Consider the following 18,959-nt stretch of genomic DNA (forward strand, 5'->3'; position numbering starts at 1 on the left):
TATCACTATGTAACAGTGTAGTGGTTGTTACTATGTAACAGGGGTTATCACTATGTAACAGTGTAGTGGTTGTTACTATGTAACAGGGGTTATCACTATGTAACAGTGTAGTGGTTGTTACTATATAACAGGGGTTATTACTATGTAACAGTGTAGTGGTTGTTACTATGTAACAGGGGTTATCACTATGTAACAGTGTAGTGGTTGTTACTATATAACAGTGTAGTGGTTGTTACTATATAACAGTGTAGTGGTTGTTACTATGTAACAGTGTAGTGGTTGTTACTATGTAACAGGGGTTATTACTATGTAACAGTGTAGTGGTTGTTACTATGTAACAGGGGTTATCACTATGTAACAGTGTAGTGGTTGTTACTATATAACAGTGTAGTGGTTGTTACTATATAACAGTGTAGTGGTTGTTACTATGTAACAGTGTAGTGGTTGTTACTATGTAACAGGGGTTATTACTATGTAACAGTGTAGTGGTTATTACTTTGTAACAGGGGTTATTACTATGTAACGGGGGTTGTTACTATGTAACAGTGTAGTGGTTATTACTATGTAACAGGGGTTATTACTATGTAACAGTGTAGTGGTTATTACTTTGTAACAGGGGTTATTACTATGTAACAGGGGTTATTACTATGTAACAGGGGTTATTACTATGTAACAGTGTAGTGGTTAATACTACGTAACAGTGTAGGGATTGTTACTATGTAACAGTGTAGTGGTTATTACTTTGTAACAGGGGTTATTACTATGTAACAGGGGTTATTACTATGTAACAGGGGTTATTACTATGTAACAGTGTAGTGGTTATTACTTTGTAACATGGGGTATTACTATGTAACAGGGGTTATTACTATGTAACAGTGTAGTGGTTATTACTTTGTAACAGGGGTTATTACTATGTAACGGGGGTTGTTACTATGTAACAGTGTAGTGGTTATTACTATGTAACAGGGGTTATTACTATATAAGAGTGTAGTGGTTGTTACTATGTAACAGGGGTTATCACTATGTAACAGTGTAGTGGTTGTTACTATGTAACTTATTACTATGTAACAGTGTAGTGGTTGTTACTATGTAACAGGGTTATTACTATGTAACAGTGTAGTGGTTGTTACTATGTAACAGGGGTTATTACTATGTAACAGTGTAGTGGTTGTTACTATGTAACAGGGGTTATTACTATGTAACAGTGTAGTGGTTGTTACTATGTAACAGGGGTTATCACTATGTAACAGTGTAGTGGTTGTTACTATGTAACAGGGGTTGTTACTATGTAACAGTGTAGTGGTTGTTACTATGTAACAGGGGTTATCACTATGTAACAGTGTAGTGGTTGTTACTATGTAACAGGGGTTATTACTATGTAACAGTGTAGTGGTTGTTACGATGTAACAGGGGTTGTTACTATGTAACAGGGATTATTACTATGTAACAGGGGTTACTACTATGTAACGGGGGTTATTACTATGTAACAGGGGTTATTACTATGTAACCGTGTAGTGGTTAATACTATGTAACAGTGTAGGGATTGTTACTATGTAACAGTGTAGTGGTTGTTACTATGTAACAGGGGTTATTACTATGTAACAGGGGTTATTACTATGTAACAGTGTAGTGGTTATTACTATGTAACAGGGGTTATTACTACGTAACAGGGGTTATTACTATGTAAGAGTGTAGTGGTTATTACTTTGTAACAGGGGTTATTACTTCGTAACGGGTTATTACTATGTAACAGGGGTTATTACTATGTAACAGTGTAGTGGTTATTACTTTAACAGGGGTTATTACTCTGTAACGGGGGTTATTACTATGCAACGGGGGTTATTACTATGTAAGAGGGGTTATTACTATGTAACAGGGGTTATTACTATGTAACAGTGTAGTGGTTATTACTTTGTAACAGGGGTTATTACTATGTAACGGGGGTTGTTACTATGTAACAGTGTAGTGGTTATTACTATGTAACAGGGGTTATTACTATATAAGAGTGTAGTGGTTGTTACTATGTAACAGGGGTTATTACTATGTAACAGTGTAGTGGTTGTTACTATGTAACAGTGTAGTGTTATTACTATGTAACAGTGTAGTGGTTGTTACTATGTAACAGTGTAGTGGTTATTACTATGTAACAGTGTAGTGGTTGTTACTATATAACAGTGTAGTGGTTATTACTATGTAACAGTGTAGTGGTTATTACTATGTAGCAGTGTAGTGGTTGTTACTATTTAATAGGGGTTGTTACTATGTAACAGTGTAGTGGTTATTACTATGTAACAGTGTAGTGGCTATTACTATATAACAGTGTAGTGGTTATTACTATATAACAGTGTAGTGGTTATTACTATATAACAGTGTAGTGGTTATTACTATATAACAGTGTAGTGGTTATTACCATATAACAGTGTAGTGGTTATTACTATATAACAGTGTAGTGGTTGTTACTATATAACAGTGTAGTGTTTGTTACTATGTAACAGTGTAGTGGTTGTTACTATGTAACAGTGTAGTGGTTATTACTATGTAACAGTGTAGTGGTTGTTACTATGTAACAGTGTAGTGGTTGTTACTATGTAACAGTGTAGTGGTTGTTACTATGTAACAGTGTAGTGGTTGTTACTATGTAGCAGTGTAGGGGTTGTTACTATGTAACAGTGTAGTGGTTATTACTGTGTAACAGGGGTTGTTACTATGTAACAGTGTAGTGGTTGTTACTATGTAACAGTGTAGTGGTTGTTACTATGTAACAGTGTAGTGGTTGTTACTATGTAACAGGGGTTGTTACTATGTAACAGTGTAGTGGTTGTTACTATGTAACAGTGTAGTGGTTATTACTATGTAACAGTGTAGTGGTTATTACTATATAACAGTGTAGTGGTTGTTACTATATAACAGTGTAGTGGTTGTTACTATGTAACTGTGTAGTGGTTGTTACTATGTAACAGTGTAGTGGTTATTACTATGTAACAGTGTAGTGGTTATTACTATATAACAGTGTAGTGTTTGTTACTATGTAACAGTGTAGTGGTTATTACTATATAACAGTGTAGTGTTTGTTACTATGTAACAGTGTAGTGGTTATTACTATATAACAGTGTAGGGGTTGTTACTATGTAACAGTGTAGTGGTTATTACTGTGTAACAGGGGTTGTTACTATGTAACAGTGTAGTGGTTGTTACTATGTAACAGTGTAGTGGTTGTTACTATGTAACAGTGTAGTGGTTGTTACTATGTAACAGGGGTACTATGTAACAGTGTAGTGGTTGTTACTATGTAACAGTGTAGTGGTTATTACTATATAACAGTGTAGTGGTTGTTACTATATAACAGTGTAGTGGTTGTTACTATGTAACAGTGTAGTGGTTATTACTATGTAACAGTGTAGTGGTTATTACTATATAACAGTGTAGTGTTTGTTACTATGTAACAGTGTAGTGGTTATTACTATATAACAGTGTAGTGGTTGTTACTATGTAACAGTGTAGTGGTTATTACTATATAACAGTGTAGTGGTTATTACTATATAACAGTGTAGTGGTTGTTACTATGTAACAGTGTAGTGGTTGTTACTATGTAACAGTGTAGTGGTTGTTACTATGTAACAGTGTAGTGGTTATTACTATATAACAGTGTAGTGGTTTACTATATAACAGTGTAGTGGTTGTTACTATGTAACTGTGTAGTGGTTGTTACTATATAACAGTGTAGTGGTTGTTACTATATAACAGTGTAGTGGTTGTTACTATATAACAGTGTAGTGGTTATTACTATGTAACAGTGTAGTGGTTGTTACTATGTAACAGTGTAGTGGTTATTACTATATAACAGTGTAGTGGTTGTTACTATGTAACAGTGTAGTGGTTGTTACTATATAACAGTGTAGTGGTTATTACTATGTAACAGTGTTACTATGTAACAGTGTAGTGGTTGTTACTATATAACAGTGTAGTGGTTGTTACTATATAACAGTGTAGTGGTTGTTACTATATAACAGTGTAGTGGTTATTACTATGTAACAGTGTAGTGGTTATTACTATATAACAGTGTAGTGGTTGTTACTATATAACAGTGTAGTGGTTGTTACTATGTAACAGTGTAGTGGTTGTTACTATATAACAGTGTAGTGGTTGTTACTATATAACAGTGTAGTGGTTGTTACTATGTAACAGTGTAGTGGTTGTTACTATGTAACAGTGTAGTGGTTATTACTATATAACTGTGTAGTGGTTGTTACTATATAACTGTGTAGTGGTTGTTACTATATAACAGTGTAGTGGTTGTTACTATGTAACAGTGTAGTGGTTATTACTATGTAACAGTGTAGTGGTTGTTACTATGTAACAGTGTAGTGGTTGTTACTATGTAACAGTGTAGTGGTTGTTACTATGTAATAAAGATCTACCTGCAGGATGATAGGTGTTGTAGAAGGATAGGTCCACGCGTCTTGGCAGTATTCTCTTATAATGCTGGACTCAGAATTCTGGCAGATAACAAAACATTAAAGTGAAACAGAGGAGAGGAGCATTGTGGTACATGTTTTATCGCGCGTGCAATATTTTCCAAGGTCCTTTTCCCCCGATAGCTCAGTTTGGCCGGGCAGCCAGCTCTAGGAAGAGTCTTGGTGGTTCCAAACTTCCTCCATTTAAGAATGATGGAGGTCACTGTGTTCTTGGGGACCTTCAATGCTGCAGACATTTTTTGGTACCCTTCCCCAGATCTGTGCCTCGACACAATCCTGTCTCGGAGCTCTACGGACAATTTCTTCAACCTCATGGCTTGGTTTTTGCTCTGACATGCACTGTCAACTGTGGGACCTTATCTAGACAGGTGTGTGTCTTTCCAAATCATGTCCAGTCAATTGAATTTACCACCAGGTGGACTCTAATCAAGTTGTAGAAACATCAAGGATGATCAATGGAAACAGGATGCACCTGAACTCAATTTCGAGTCTCATAGCAAAGGGTCTGAATACTTATGTAAATAAGGTATTTCAGTTTTTAAATTTGAATAAATTAGGAAAACCTGTTTTCTCTTTGTCATGATGGGGTATTGTGATGTCATGATGGGGTATTGTGATGTCATGATGGGGTATTGTGATGTCATGATGGGGTATTGTGATGTCATGATGGGGTATTGTGATGTCATGATGGGGTATTGTGTGTAGATTGAAGAAAAACGTTTTAAAAATCCATTTTAGAACAAGGCTGTAATGTAATTATGAGTTAAACAGTATGTAAACATTATTAAAGTGGCCAGTGTTCCATTATTAAAGTGACCAGTGTTCCATTATTAAAGTGACCAGTGTTCCATTATTAAAGTGACCAGTGATTCCATGTCTATGTATATAGGGTAGCATCCTCTAAGGTGCAGGGTTGAGTAACCGGGTGGTGCAGTCTCTAAGGTGCAGCCCGTCAGGAAGTCCAGTACCCAGTTGCACAGGTTCGGGGTCGAGACCCAGGGTCTTGAGCTTGATGACGAGTTTGGAGGGTTCTATGGTGTTGAATGGGGTGGTAAACAAATTGAAGTGGGTCTAGGGTGTCAGGTAAGGTGGAGGTGATATGATCCTTGACTAGTCTCTCGGAGCACTTCATGATGACAGAAGTGAGTGCTATGGGACGAAAGTCATTTAGTTCAGTTATCTTTGCCCCCCCCCGCCTTTCTTCTTCCCAGAGTTCTTTATTCCTGTCTGTACTGAGATCCCAGCTGGCTGTTTGGATAGGGACAGTATGTCCAGAGAGAGCCACGCTCTCATGAAACAGAGTATGTTACAATCCCTGATGTCTCTCTGGAAGGAGATCCTCGCCCTGAGCTTGTCTACTTTATGATCCAGGGACTGAACATTAGCGAGAAATATACTCGGAAGCGGTGGATGATGTGCGCGCCTCCTGAGTCGGACTAGAAGTCCACTCCGAATACCTCTTCTCCTCCAGCGGAGTCTTGGAGCGGACTCTGGAATAAGTTCAATTTCCCTGAGGGGGTACGAACAAAGGATCCACTTCAAGAAAGTCATAACGAATCAGACTCCAGCTTTAACTCCTTTAAATGTCTGAGTTGTAGAGGGCACTCACTGGGAATAGTTTAAGTCCCTGGACTCTTGGTGTGGGTGTGTGTGGGTGGTAGAAGACCCACCTGTAGTAGTGAACAGTTGAGGTCCCTGGACAGTGTGTGAAGCTGTTTCTCCACTGATTGGCAGATAGGACAACCGTCACCATGCAACGCCACGCTGTTAACCAATAGGAAGCTAGAGAAAAAAACAACGAGAGACACAAACCTGTTCACCAGTAGAGTGACAACACCTTAGGGTTTATACAGTAGAGAGACAGAGACAACACCTTAGGGTTTATACAGTAGAGAGACAGAGACAACACCTTAGGGTTTATACAGTAGAGAGACAGAGACAACACCTTAGGGTTTATACAGTAGAGTGACAACACCTTAGGGTTTATACAGTAGAGAGACAGAGACAACACCTTGGGGTTTATACAGTAATGAGACAACACCTTAGGGTTTATACAGTAATGAGACAACACCTTAGGGTTTATACAGTAGAGAGACAGAGACAACACCTTAGGGTTTACACAGAAGAGAGACAGAGACAACACCTTAGGGTTTATACAGTAGAGAGACAGAGACAACACCTTAGGGTTTATACAGTAGAGAGACAACACCTTGGGGTTTATACAGTAGAGAGACAACACCTTAGGGTTTATACAGTAGAGAGACAGAGACAACACCTTAGGGTTTATACAGTAGAGAGACAGAGACAACACCTTAGGGTTTATACAGTAGAGAGACAGAGACAACACCTTAGGGTTTATACAGTAGAGAGACAGAGACAACACCTTAGGGTTTATACAGTAGAGAGACAGAGACAACACCTTAGGGTTTATACAGTAGAGAGACAGAGACAACACCTTAGGGTTTATACAGTAGAGAGACAGAGACAACACCTTAGGGTTTATACAGTAGAGAGACAACACCTTAGGGTTTATACAGTAGAGAGACAGAGACAACACCTTGGGGTTTATACAGTAGAGAGACAACACCTTAGGGTTTATACAGTAGAGAGACAGAGACAACACCTTAGGGTTTATACAGTAATGAGACAACACCTTAGGGTTTATACAGTAGAGAGACAGAGACAACACCTTAGGGTTTATACAGTAGAGAGACAGAGACAACACCTCAGGGTTTATACAGTAGAGAGACAGAGACAACACCTTAGGGTTTATACAGTAGAGAGACAGAGACAACACCTTAGGGTTTATACAGTAGAGAGACAACACCTTGGGGTTTATACAGTAGAGAGACAACACCTTAGGGTTTATACAGTAGAGAGACAACACCTTAGGGTTTATACAGTAGAGAGACAACACCTTAGGGTTTATACAGTAGAGAGACAGAGACAACACCTTAGGGTTTATACAGTAGAGAGACAGAGACAACACCTTAGGGTTTATACAGTAGAGAGACAACACCTTAGGGTTTATACAGTAGAGAGACAACACCTTAGGGTTTATACAGTAGAGAGACAGAGACAACACCTTAGGGTTTATACAGTAGAGAGACAGAGACAACACCTTAGGGTTTATACAGTAATGAGACAGAGACAACACCTTAGGGTTTATACAGTAGAGAGACAGAGACAACACCTTAGGGTTTATACAGTAGAGAGACAGAGACAACACCTTAGGGTTTATACAGTAGAGAGACAGAGACAACACCTTAGGGTTTATACAGTAGAGAGACAGAGACAACACCTTAGGGTTTATACAGTAGAGAGACAGAGACAACACCTTAGGGTTTATACAGTAGAGAGACAGAGACAACACCTTAGGGTTTATACAGTAGAGAGACAGAGACAACACCTTGGGGTTTATATACTAGAGAGACAGAGACAACACCTTAGGGTTTATACAGTAGAGAGACAGAGACAACACCTTAGGGTTTATACAGTAGAGAGACAACACCTTAGGGTTTATACAGTAGAGAGACAACACCTTAGGGTTTATACAGTAGAGAGACAGAGACAACACCTTAGGGTTTATACAGTAGAGAGACAGAGACAACACCTTGGGGTTTATACAGTAGAGAGACAGAGACAACACCTTAGGGTTTATACAGTAGAGAGACAACAACACCTTAGGGTTTATACAGTAGAGAGACAACACCTTAGGGTTTATACAGTAGAGAGACAGAGACAACACCTTAGGGGTTTATACAGTAGAGAGACAGAGACAACACCTTAGGGTTTATACAGTAGAGAGACAGAGACAACACCTTAGGGTTTATACAGTAGAGAGACAACACCTTAGGGTTTATACAGTAGAGAGACAGAGACAACACCTTAGGGTTTATACAGTAGAGAGACAGAGACAACACCTTAGGGTTTATACAGTAGAGAGACAGAGACAACACCTTAGGGTTTATACAGTAGAGAGACAGAGACAACACCTTAGGGTTTATACAGTAGAGAGACAACACCTTAGGGTTTATACAGTAGAGAGACAGAGACAACACCTTGGGGTTTATACAGTAGAGAGACAACACCTTAGGGTTTATACAGTAGAGAGACAGAGACAACACCTTAGGGTTTATACAGTAGATGAGACAACACCTTAGGGTTTATACAGTAGAGAGACAGAGACAACACCTTAGGGTTTATACAGTAGAGAGACAGAGACAACACCTTAGGGTTTATACAGTAGAGAGACAGAGACAACACCTTAGGGTTTATACAGTAGAGAGACAGAGACAACACCTTAGGGTTTATACAGTAGAGAGACAACACCTTAGGGTTTATACAGTAGAGAGACAACACCTTAGGGTTTATACAGTAGAGAGACAGACAACACCTTAGGGTTTATACAGTAGAGAGACAGAGACAACACCTTAGGGTTTATACAGTAGAGAGACAACACCTTAGGGTTTATACAGTAGAGAGACAACACCTTAGGGTTTATACAGTAGAGAGACAGAGACAACACCTTAGGGTTTATACAGTAGAGAGACAGAGACAACACCTTAGGGTTTATACAGTAGAGAGACAACACCTTAGGGTTTATACAGTAGAGAGACAGAGACAACACCTTAGGGTTTATACAGTAGAGAGACAGAGACAACACCTTAGGGTTTATACAGTAGAGAGACAGAGACAACACCTTAGGGTTTATACAGTAGAGAGACAGAGACAACACCTTAGGGTTTATACAGTAGAGAGACAGAGACAACACCTTAGGGTTTATACAGTAGAGAGACAGAGACAACACCTTAGGGTTTATACAGTAGAGAGACAGAGACAACACCTTAGGGTTTATACAGTAGAGACAGAGACAACACCTTAGGGTTTATACAGTAGAGAGACAGAGACAACACCTTAGGGTTTATACAGTAGAGAGACAACACCTTAGGGTTTATACAACACACCTTAGGGTTTATACAGTAGAGAGACAGAGACAACACCTTAGGGTTTATACAGTAGAGAGAGAGACAACACCTTGGGGTTTATACAGTAGAGACAGAGACAACACCTTAGGGTTTATACAGTAGAGAGACAGAGACAACACCTTAGGGTTTATACAGTAGAGAGACAACACCTTAGGGTTTATACAGTAGAGAGACAGAGACAACACCTTAGGGTTTATACAGTAGAGAGACAGAGACAACACCTTGGGGTTTATACAGTAGAGAGACAACACCTTAGGGTTTATACAGTAGAGAGACAACACCTTAGGGTTTATACAGTAGAGACAGACAACACCTTAGGGTTTATACAGTAGAGAGACAACACCTTAGGGTTTATACAGTAGAGAGACAGAGACAACACCTTAGGGTTTATACAGTAGAGAGACAACACCTTAGGGTTTATACAGTAGAGAGACAACACCTTAGGGTTTATACAGTAGAGAGACAGAGACAACACCTTAGGGTTTATACAGTAGAGAGACAACACCTTAGGGTTTATACAGTAGAGAGACAACACCTTAGGGTTTATACAGTAGAGAGACAACACCTTAGGGTTTATACAGTAGAGAGACAACACCTTAGGGTTTATACAGTAGAGAGACAACACCTTAGGGTTTATACAGTAGAGAGACAGAGACAACACCTTGGGGTTTATACAGTAGAGAGACAGAGACAACACCTTAGGGTTTATACAGTAGAGAGACAGAGACAACACCTTAGGGTTTATACAGTAGAGAGACAGAGACAACACCTTAGGGGTTTATACAGTAGAGAGACAGAGACAACACCTTAGGGTTTATACAGTAGAGAGACAGAGACAACACCTTGGGGTTTATACAGTAGAGAGACAGAGACAACACCTTGGGGTTTATACAGTAGAGAGACAGAGACAACACCTTGGGGTTTATACAGTAGAGAGACAGAGACAACACCTTAGGGTTTATACAGTAGAGAGACAGAGACAACACCTTAGGGGTTTATACAGTAGAGAGACAACACCTTAGGGTTTATACAGTAGAGAGACAACACCTTAGGGTTTATACAGTAGAGAGACAACACCTTAGGGGTTTATACAGTAGAGAGACAGAGACAACACCTTAGGGTTTATACAGTAGAGAGACAACACACCTTAGGGTTTATACAGTAGAGAGACAACACCTTAGGGTTTATACAGTAGAGAGACAACACCTTAGGGTTTATACAGTAGACAACACCTTAGGGTTTATACAGTAGAGAGACAGAGACAACACCTTAGGGTTTATACAGTAGAGAGACAGACACACCTTAGGGTTTATACAGTAGAGAGACAACACCTTGGGGTTTATACAGTAGAGAGACAGAGACAACACCTTAGGGTTTATACAGTAGAGAGACAACACCTTGGGGTTTATACAGTAGAGAGACAACACCTTAGGGTTTATACAGTAGAGAGACAACACCTTAGGGTTTATACAGTAGAGAGACAACACCTTGGGGTTTATACAGTAGAGAGACAGAGACAACACCTTGGGGTTTATACAGTAGAGAGACAGAGACAACACCTTGGGGTTTATACAGTAGAGAGACAGAGACAACACCTTAGGGTTTATACAGTAGAGAGACAGAGACAACACCTTAGGGTTTATACAGTAGAGAGACAGAGACAACACCTTAGGGTTTATACAGTAGAGAGACAGAGACAACACCTTGGGGTTTATACAGTAGAGAGACAGAGACAACACCTTGGGGTTTATACAGTAGAGAGACAGAGACAACACCTTAGGGTTTATACAGTAGAGAGACAGAGACAACACCTTAGGGTTTATACAGTAGAGAGACAGAGACAACACCTTAGGGTTTATACAGTAGAGAGACAACACCTTGGGGTTTATACAGTAGAGAGACAGAGAAAACACCTTAGGGTTTATACAGTAGAGAGACAGAGAAAATACCTTAGGGTTTACACAGTAGAGAGACAACACCTTAGGGTTTATACAGTAGAGAGACAACACCTTAGGGTTTATACAGTAGAGAGACAACACCTTAGGGTTTATACAGTAGAGAGACAGAGACAACACCTTAGGGGTTTATACAGTAGAGAGACAACACCTTGGGGTTTATACAGTAGAGAGACAACACCTTAGGGTTTATACAGTAGAGAGACAACACCTTGGGGTTTATACAGTAGAGAGACAGAGACAACACCTTAGGGTTTATACAGTAGAGAGACAGAGACAACACCTTGGGGTTTATACAGTAGAGAGACAGAGACAACACCTTGGGGTTTATACAGTAGAGAGACAGAGACAACACCTTAGGGTTTATACAGTAGAGAGACAGAGACAACACCTTAGGGTTTATACAGTAGAGAGACAGAGACAACACCTTGGGGTTTATACAGTAGAGAGACAAAGACAACACCTTGGGGTTTATACAGTAGAGAGACAGAGACAACACCTTAGGGTTTATACAGTAGAGAGACAGAGACAACACCTTAGGGTTTATACAGTAGAGAGACAGAGACAACACCTTAGGGTTTATACAGTAGAGAGACAACACCTTGGGGTTTATACAGTAGAGAGACAGAGACAACACCTTAGGGTTTATACAGTAGAGAGACAGAGACAACACCTTAGGGTTTATACAGTAGAGAGACAACACCTTAGGGTTTATACAGTAGAGAGACAACACCTTAGGGTTTATACAGTAGAGAGACAACACCTTAGGGTTTATACAGTAGAGAGACAACACCTTAGGGTTTATACAGTAGAGAGACAACACCTTGGGGTTTATACAGTAGAGAGACAGAGACAACACCGTAGGGTTTATACAGTAGAGAGACAGAGACAACACCTTAGGGTTTATACAGTAGAGAGACAGAGACAACACCTTAGGGTTTATACAGTAGAGAGACAACACCTTAGGGTTTATACAGTAGAGACAACACCTTAGGGTTTATACAGTAGAGAGACAACACCTTAGGGTTTATACAGTAGAGAGACAGAGACAACACCTTGGGGTTTATACAGTAGAGAGACAACACCTTAGGGTTTATACAGTAGAGAGACAACACCTTAGGGTTTATACAGTAGAGAGACAACACCTTAGGGTTTATACAGTAGAGAGACAGAGACAACACCTTAGGGTTTATACAGTAGAGAGACAACACCTTAGGGTTTATACAGTAGAGAGACAACACCTTAGGGTTTATACAGTAGAGAGACAACACCTTAGGGTTTATACAGTAGAGAGACAGAGACAACACCTTAGGGTTTATACAGTAGAGAGACAGAGACAACACCTTAGGGTTTATACAGTAGAGAGACAGAGACAACACCTTAGGGTTTATACAGTAGAGAGACAGAGACAACACCTTAGGGTTTATACAGTAGAGAGACAGAGACAACACCTTAGGGTTTATACAGTAGAGAGACAACACCTTAGGGTTTATACAGTAGAGAGACAGAGACAACACCTTAGGGTTTATACAGTAGAGAGACAGAGACAACACCTTAGGGTTTATACAGTAGAGAGACAACACCTTAGGGTTTATACAGTAGAGAGACAACACCTTAGGGTTTATACAGTAGAGAGACAGAGACAACACCTTAGGGTTTATACAGTAGAGAGACAACACCTTAGGGTTTATACAGTAGAGAGACAACACCTTGGGGTTTATACAGTAGAGAGACAGAGACAACACCTTAGGGTTTATACAGTAGAGAGACAGACAACACCTTAGGGTTTATACAGTAGAGAGACAGAGACAACACCTTGGGGTTTATACAGTAGAGAGACAGAGACAACACCTTGGGGTTTATACAGTAGAGAGACAGAGACAACACCTTGGGGTTTATACAGTAGAGAGACAACACCTTAGGGTTTATACAGTAGAGAGACAGAGACAACACCTTAGGGTTTATACAGTAGAGAGACAACAACCTTAGGGTTTATACAGTAGAGAGACAACACCTTAGGGTTTATACAGTAGAGAGACAACACCTTAGGGTTTATACATAGAGAGACAGAGACAACACCTTAGGGTTTTATACAGTAGAGAGACAACACCTTAGGGTTTATACAGTAGAGAGACAGAGACAACACCTTAGGGTTTATACAGTAGAGAGACAACACCTTAGGGTTTATACAGTAGAGAGACAACACCTTAGGGTTTATACAGTAGAGAGACAACACCTTAGGGTTTATACAGTAGAGAGACAACACCTTAGGGTTTATACAGTAGAGAGACAGAGACAACACCTTAGGGTTTATACAGTAGAGAGACAACACCTTAGGGTTTATACAGTAGAGAGACAACACCTTAGGGTTTATACAGTAGAGAGACAGAGACAACACCTTAGGGTTTATACAGTAGAGAGACAGAGACAACACCTTAGGGTTTATACAGTAGAGAGACAGAGACAACACCTTAGGGTTTATACAGTAGAGAGACAGAGACAACACCTTAGGGTTTATACAGTAGAGAGACAGAGACAACACCTTGGGGTTTATACAGTAGAGAGACAGAGACAACACCTTAGGGTTTATACAGTAGAGAGACAGAGACAACACCTTAGGGTTTATACAGTAGAGAGACAGAGACAACACCTTAGGGTTTATACAGTAGAGAGACAACACCTTCATAAAACAGGATGGATCATCATGAAGGGATTTAAATGCTGATCTCACAGAATACATACAGGCTGGGGGTTGAATAGAGAGAGACAGAGATAAGAGAAACAGGGTAGAGATGATAGAGTGAGAGGAAGAGAGAGGGGAACAAGCGAGACAGAGATAAGAGAGACAGGGTAGAGATGATAGAGTGAGAGGAAGAGAGAGGGGAACAAGCGAGACAGAGTTAAGAGAGACAGGGTAGAGATGATAGAGTGAGAGGAAGAGAGAGGGGAACAAGCGAGACAGAGATAAGAGAGACAGGGTAGAGATGATAGAGTGAGAGGAAGAGAGAGGGGAACAAGCGAGACAGAGTTAAGAGAGACAGGGTAGAGATGATGATAGAGTGAGAGGAAGAGAGGGGGAACAAGCGAGACAGAGATAAGAGAGACAGGGTAGAGATGATAGAGTGAGAGGAAGAGAGAGGGGAACAAGCGAGACAGAGATAAGATAGACAGGGTAGAGATGATAGAGTGAGAGGAAGAGAGAGGGGAACAAGCGAGACAGAGATAAGAGAGACAGGGTAGAGATGATAGAGTGAGAGGAAGAGAGAGGGGAACAAGCGAGACAGAGATAAGAGAGACAGGGTAGAGATGATAGAGTGGGGATGGAGAGAGATTTACATAAGGAGGTCAAACAGCTCAGTGACTTACTTCACTCCTTTCTTGGTGACCATTCTGGTGGAGGTGGTATTGAAGGCCTTCTCAAAGCGCTGTAACTTGAACCAGTCCATTCTTCAGGAGGACAAAGAACCAAGACAGTTAGACTTCAGTCCAAGTCCAAACTGCTGTGTGGATTATTTGTGAGACTGTATGGGCTTCTTTTCATCTCGTTAACAGTTTGACTCAATTCATCATTTATCACGAATGTTCACGAAACAGAGAGGTTACCGTACGGTACTAGAATGTTCACGAAACAGAGAGGTTACCGTACGGTACCGGAATGTTCACGAAACAGAGAGGTTACCGTACGGTACCGGAATGTTCACGAAACAGACAGGTTACCATACGGTACCGGAATGTTCACGAAACATAGAGGTTACCGTACGGTACCGGAATGTTCACGAAACAGAGAGGTTACCGTACGGTACTAGAATGTTCACGTAACAGAGGTTACTGTACGGTACTAGAATGTTCACGAAACAGAGAGGTTACCGTACGGTACCGGAATGTTCACGAAACAGAGAGATTACCATACGGTACCGGAATGTTCACGAAACAGAGAGGTTACCGTACAGTGCTAGAATGTTCACAGAGAGGTTACCGTACGGTACCGGAATGTTCACGAAACAGAGAGGTTAGGGTACGGTACTAGAATGTTCACGTAACAGAGGTTACCGTACGGTACTAGAATGTTCACGTAACAGAGAGGTTACCGTACGGTACCGGAATGTTCACGAAACAGAGAGGTTACCATACGGTACCGGAATGTTCACGTAACAGAGAGGTTACCGTACGGTACCGGAATGTTCACGAAACAGAGAGATTACCATACGGTACCGGAATGTTCACGTAACAGAGAGGTTACCGTACGGTACTAGAATGTTCACAGAGAGGTTACAGTACGGTACTAGAATGTTCACGTAACAGAGAGGTTACTGTACGGTACTAGAATGTTCACGTAACAGAGAGGTTACTGTACGGTACTAGAATGTTCACAGAGAGGTTACCGTACGGTACTAGGTCTATACATTGAATTATTTCACTATTCCACATTATGCTTTCTAGATTCTACAGTATAATGTGCCATCAGTCTAGATTCTACAGTATAATGTGCCATCAGTATAGATTCTACAGTATAATGTGCCATCAGTCTAGATTCTACAGTTACATGTGCCATCAGTATAGATTCTACAGTATAATGTGCCATCAGTATAGATTCTACAGTATAATGTGCCATCAGTCTAGATTCTACAGTATAATGTGCCATCAGTCTAGATTCTACAGTATAGTGTGCCATCAGACTAGATTCTACAGTATAATGGGCCATCAGTATAGATTCTACAGTATAATGTGCCATCAGACTAGATTCTACAGTATAATGTGCCATCAGTATAGATTCTACAGTATAATGTGCCATCAGAATTGATTCTACAGTATAATGTGCCATCAGTCTATATTCTACAGTATAATGTGCCATCAGTCTAGATTCTACAGTATAATGTGCCATCAGTATAGATTCTACAGTATAATGTGTCATCAGTCTAGATTCTACAGTATAATGTGTCATCAGTCTAGATTCTACAGTATAATGTGCCATCAGTATCGATTCTACAGTATAATGTGCCATCAGTGTAGATTCTACAGTATAATGTGCCATCAGTCCAGATTCTACAGTTCTTATAAAATGTGCCATCAGTATAGATTCTACAGTTACATGTGCCATCAGTATAGATTCCACAGTATAATGTGCCATCAGTATAGATTCTACAGTATAATGTGCCATCAGTATAGTTTCTACAGTATAATGTGCCATCAGTATTGATTCTACAGTATAATGTGCCATCAGTATCGATTCTACAGTATAATGTGCCATCAGTATAGATTCTACAGTATAATGTGCCATCAGTCCAGATTCTACAGTATAAAATGTGCCATCAGTGTAGATTCTACAGTATAATGTGTCATCAGTCTAGATTCTACAGTATAATGTGCCATCAGTATTGATTCTACAGTATAATGTGCCATCAGTATTGATTCTACAGTATAATGTGCCATCAGTATAGATTCTACAGTATAATGTGCCATCAGACTAGATTCTACAGTATAATGTGCCATCAGTATTGATTCTACAGTATAATGTGCCATCAGTATCGATTCTACAGTATAATGTGCCATCAGTATAGATTCTACAGTATAATGTGTCATCAGTCTAGATTCTACAGTATAATGTGCCATCAGTATAGATTCTACAGTATAATGTGTCATCAGTCTAGATTCTACAGTATAATGTGCCATCAGTATCGATTCTACAGTATAATGTGCCATCAGTATAGATTCTACAGTATAATGTGTCATCAGTCTAGATTCTACAGTATAATGTGCCATCAGTATCGATTCTACAGTATAATGTGCCATCAGTATCGATTCTACAGTATAATGTGCCATCAGTGTAGATTCTACAGTATAATGTGCCATCAGTGTAGATTCTACAGTATAATGTGCCATCAGTATCGATTCTACAGTATAATGTGCCATCAGTATAGATTCTACAGTATAATGTGCCATCAGTATAGATTCTACAGTATAATGTGTCATCAGTCTAGATTCTACAGTATAATGTGTCATCAGTCTAGATTCTACAGTATAATGTGCCATCAGTATCGATTCTACAGTATAATGTGCCATCAGTGTAGATTCTACAGTATAATGTGCCATCAGTCTAGATTCTACAGTATAATGTGCCATCAGTATAGATTCTACAGTATAATGTGCCATCAGTATAGATTCTACAGTATAATGTGCCATCAGTCCAGATTCTACAGTATAAAATGTGCCATCAGTATAGATTCTACAGTTACATGTGCCATCAGTATAGATTCCACAGTATAATGTGCCATCAGTATAGATTCTACAGTATAATGTGCCATCAGTATAGTTTCTACAGTATAATGTGCCATCAGACTAGATTCTACAGTATAATGTGCCATCAGTATTGATTCTACAGTATAATGTGCCATCAGTATAGATTCTACAGTATAATGTGCCATCAGTCCAGATTCTACAGTATAAAATGTGCCATCAGTGTAGATTCTACAGTATAATGTGTCATCAGTCTAGATTCTACAGTATAATGTGCCATCAGTATTGATTCTACAGTATAATGTGCCATCAGTATTGATTCTACAGTATAATGTGCCATCAGTATAGTTTCTACAGTATAATGTGCCATCAGACTAGATTCTACAGTATAATGTGCCATCAGTATTGATTCTACAGTATAATGTGCCATCAGTATCGATTCTACAGTATAATGTGCCATCAGTATAGATTCTACAGTATAATGTGTCATCAGTCTAGATTCTACAGTATAATGTGCCATCAGTATAGATTCTACAGTATAATGTGTCATCAGTCTAGATTCTACAGTATAATGTGCCATCAGTATCGATTCTACAGTATAATGTGCCATCAGTATAGATTCTACAGTATAATGTGTCATCAGTCTAGATTCTACAGTATAATGTGCCATCAGTATCGATTCTACAGTATAATGTGCCATCAGTATCGATTCTACAGTATAATGTGCCATCAGTGTAGATTCTACAGTATAATGTGCCATCAGTGTAGATTCTACAGTATAATGTACCATCAGTATCGATTCTACAGTATAATGTGCCATCAGTATAGATTCTACAGTATAATGTGCCATCAGTATAGATTCTACAGTATAATGTGTCATCAGTATCGATTCTACAGTATAATGTGTCATCAGTCTAGATTCTACAGTATAATGTGCCATCAGTATCGATTCTACAGTATAATGTGCCATCAGTATAGATTCTACAGTATAATGTGCCATCAGTATAGATTCTACAGTATAATGTGCCATCAGTATAGATTCTACAGTATAATGTGCCATCAGTATCGATTCTACAGTATAATGTGCCATCAGTATAGATTCTACAGTATAATGTGCCATCAGTATAGATTCTACAGTATAATGTACCATCAGTATAGATTCTACAGTATAATGTGCCATCAGTATAGATTCTACAGTATAATGTGCCATCAGTATAGATTCTACAGTATAATGTGTCATCAGGATCGATTCTACAGTATAATGTGTCATCAGTCTAGATTCTACAGTATAATGTGCCATCAGTCTA

General features: G+C 39.4%; 1 protein-coding gene across 1 annotated transcript in view; it reads right to left on the reverse strand.

The window, feature by feature from the left end:
• LOC121847639 (metallophosphoesterase 1-like) overlaps nucleotides 1–18,959 on the reverse strand; it is a 65,151-nt gene that overhangs the window by 43,451 nt on the left and 2,741 nt on the right. Inside the window, exons 4-6 of the mRNA XM_042329565.1 lie at nucleotides 14,785–14,865; nucleotides 6,146–6,257; nucleotides 4,419–4,496 (exon numbers count right to left, since the gene is read on the reverse strand). Of these exons, the coding sequence (XP_042185499.1) occupies nucleotides 4,419–4,496; nucleotides 6,146–6,257; nucleotides 14,785–14,865 (271 nt within the window). The remainder of the gene's footprint in view (nucleotides 1–4,418; nucleotides 4,497–6,145; nucleotides 6,258–14,784; nucleotides 14,866–18,959) is intronic.

The sequence above is a fragment of the Oncorhynchus tshawytscha genome, linkage group LG10 (genome assembly GCF_018296145.1).
Source record: "Oncorhynchus tshawytscha isolate Ot180627B linkage group LG10, Otsh_v2.0, whole genome shotgun sequence".
Lineage (NCBI taxonomy): Eukaryota > Metazoa > Chordata > Actinopteri > Salmoniformes > Salmonidae > Oncorhynchus > Oncorhynchus tshawytscha.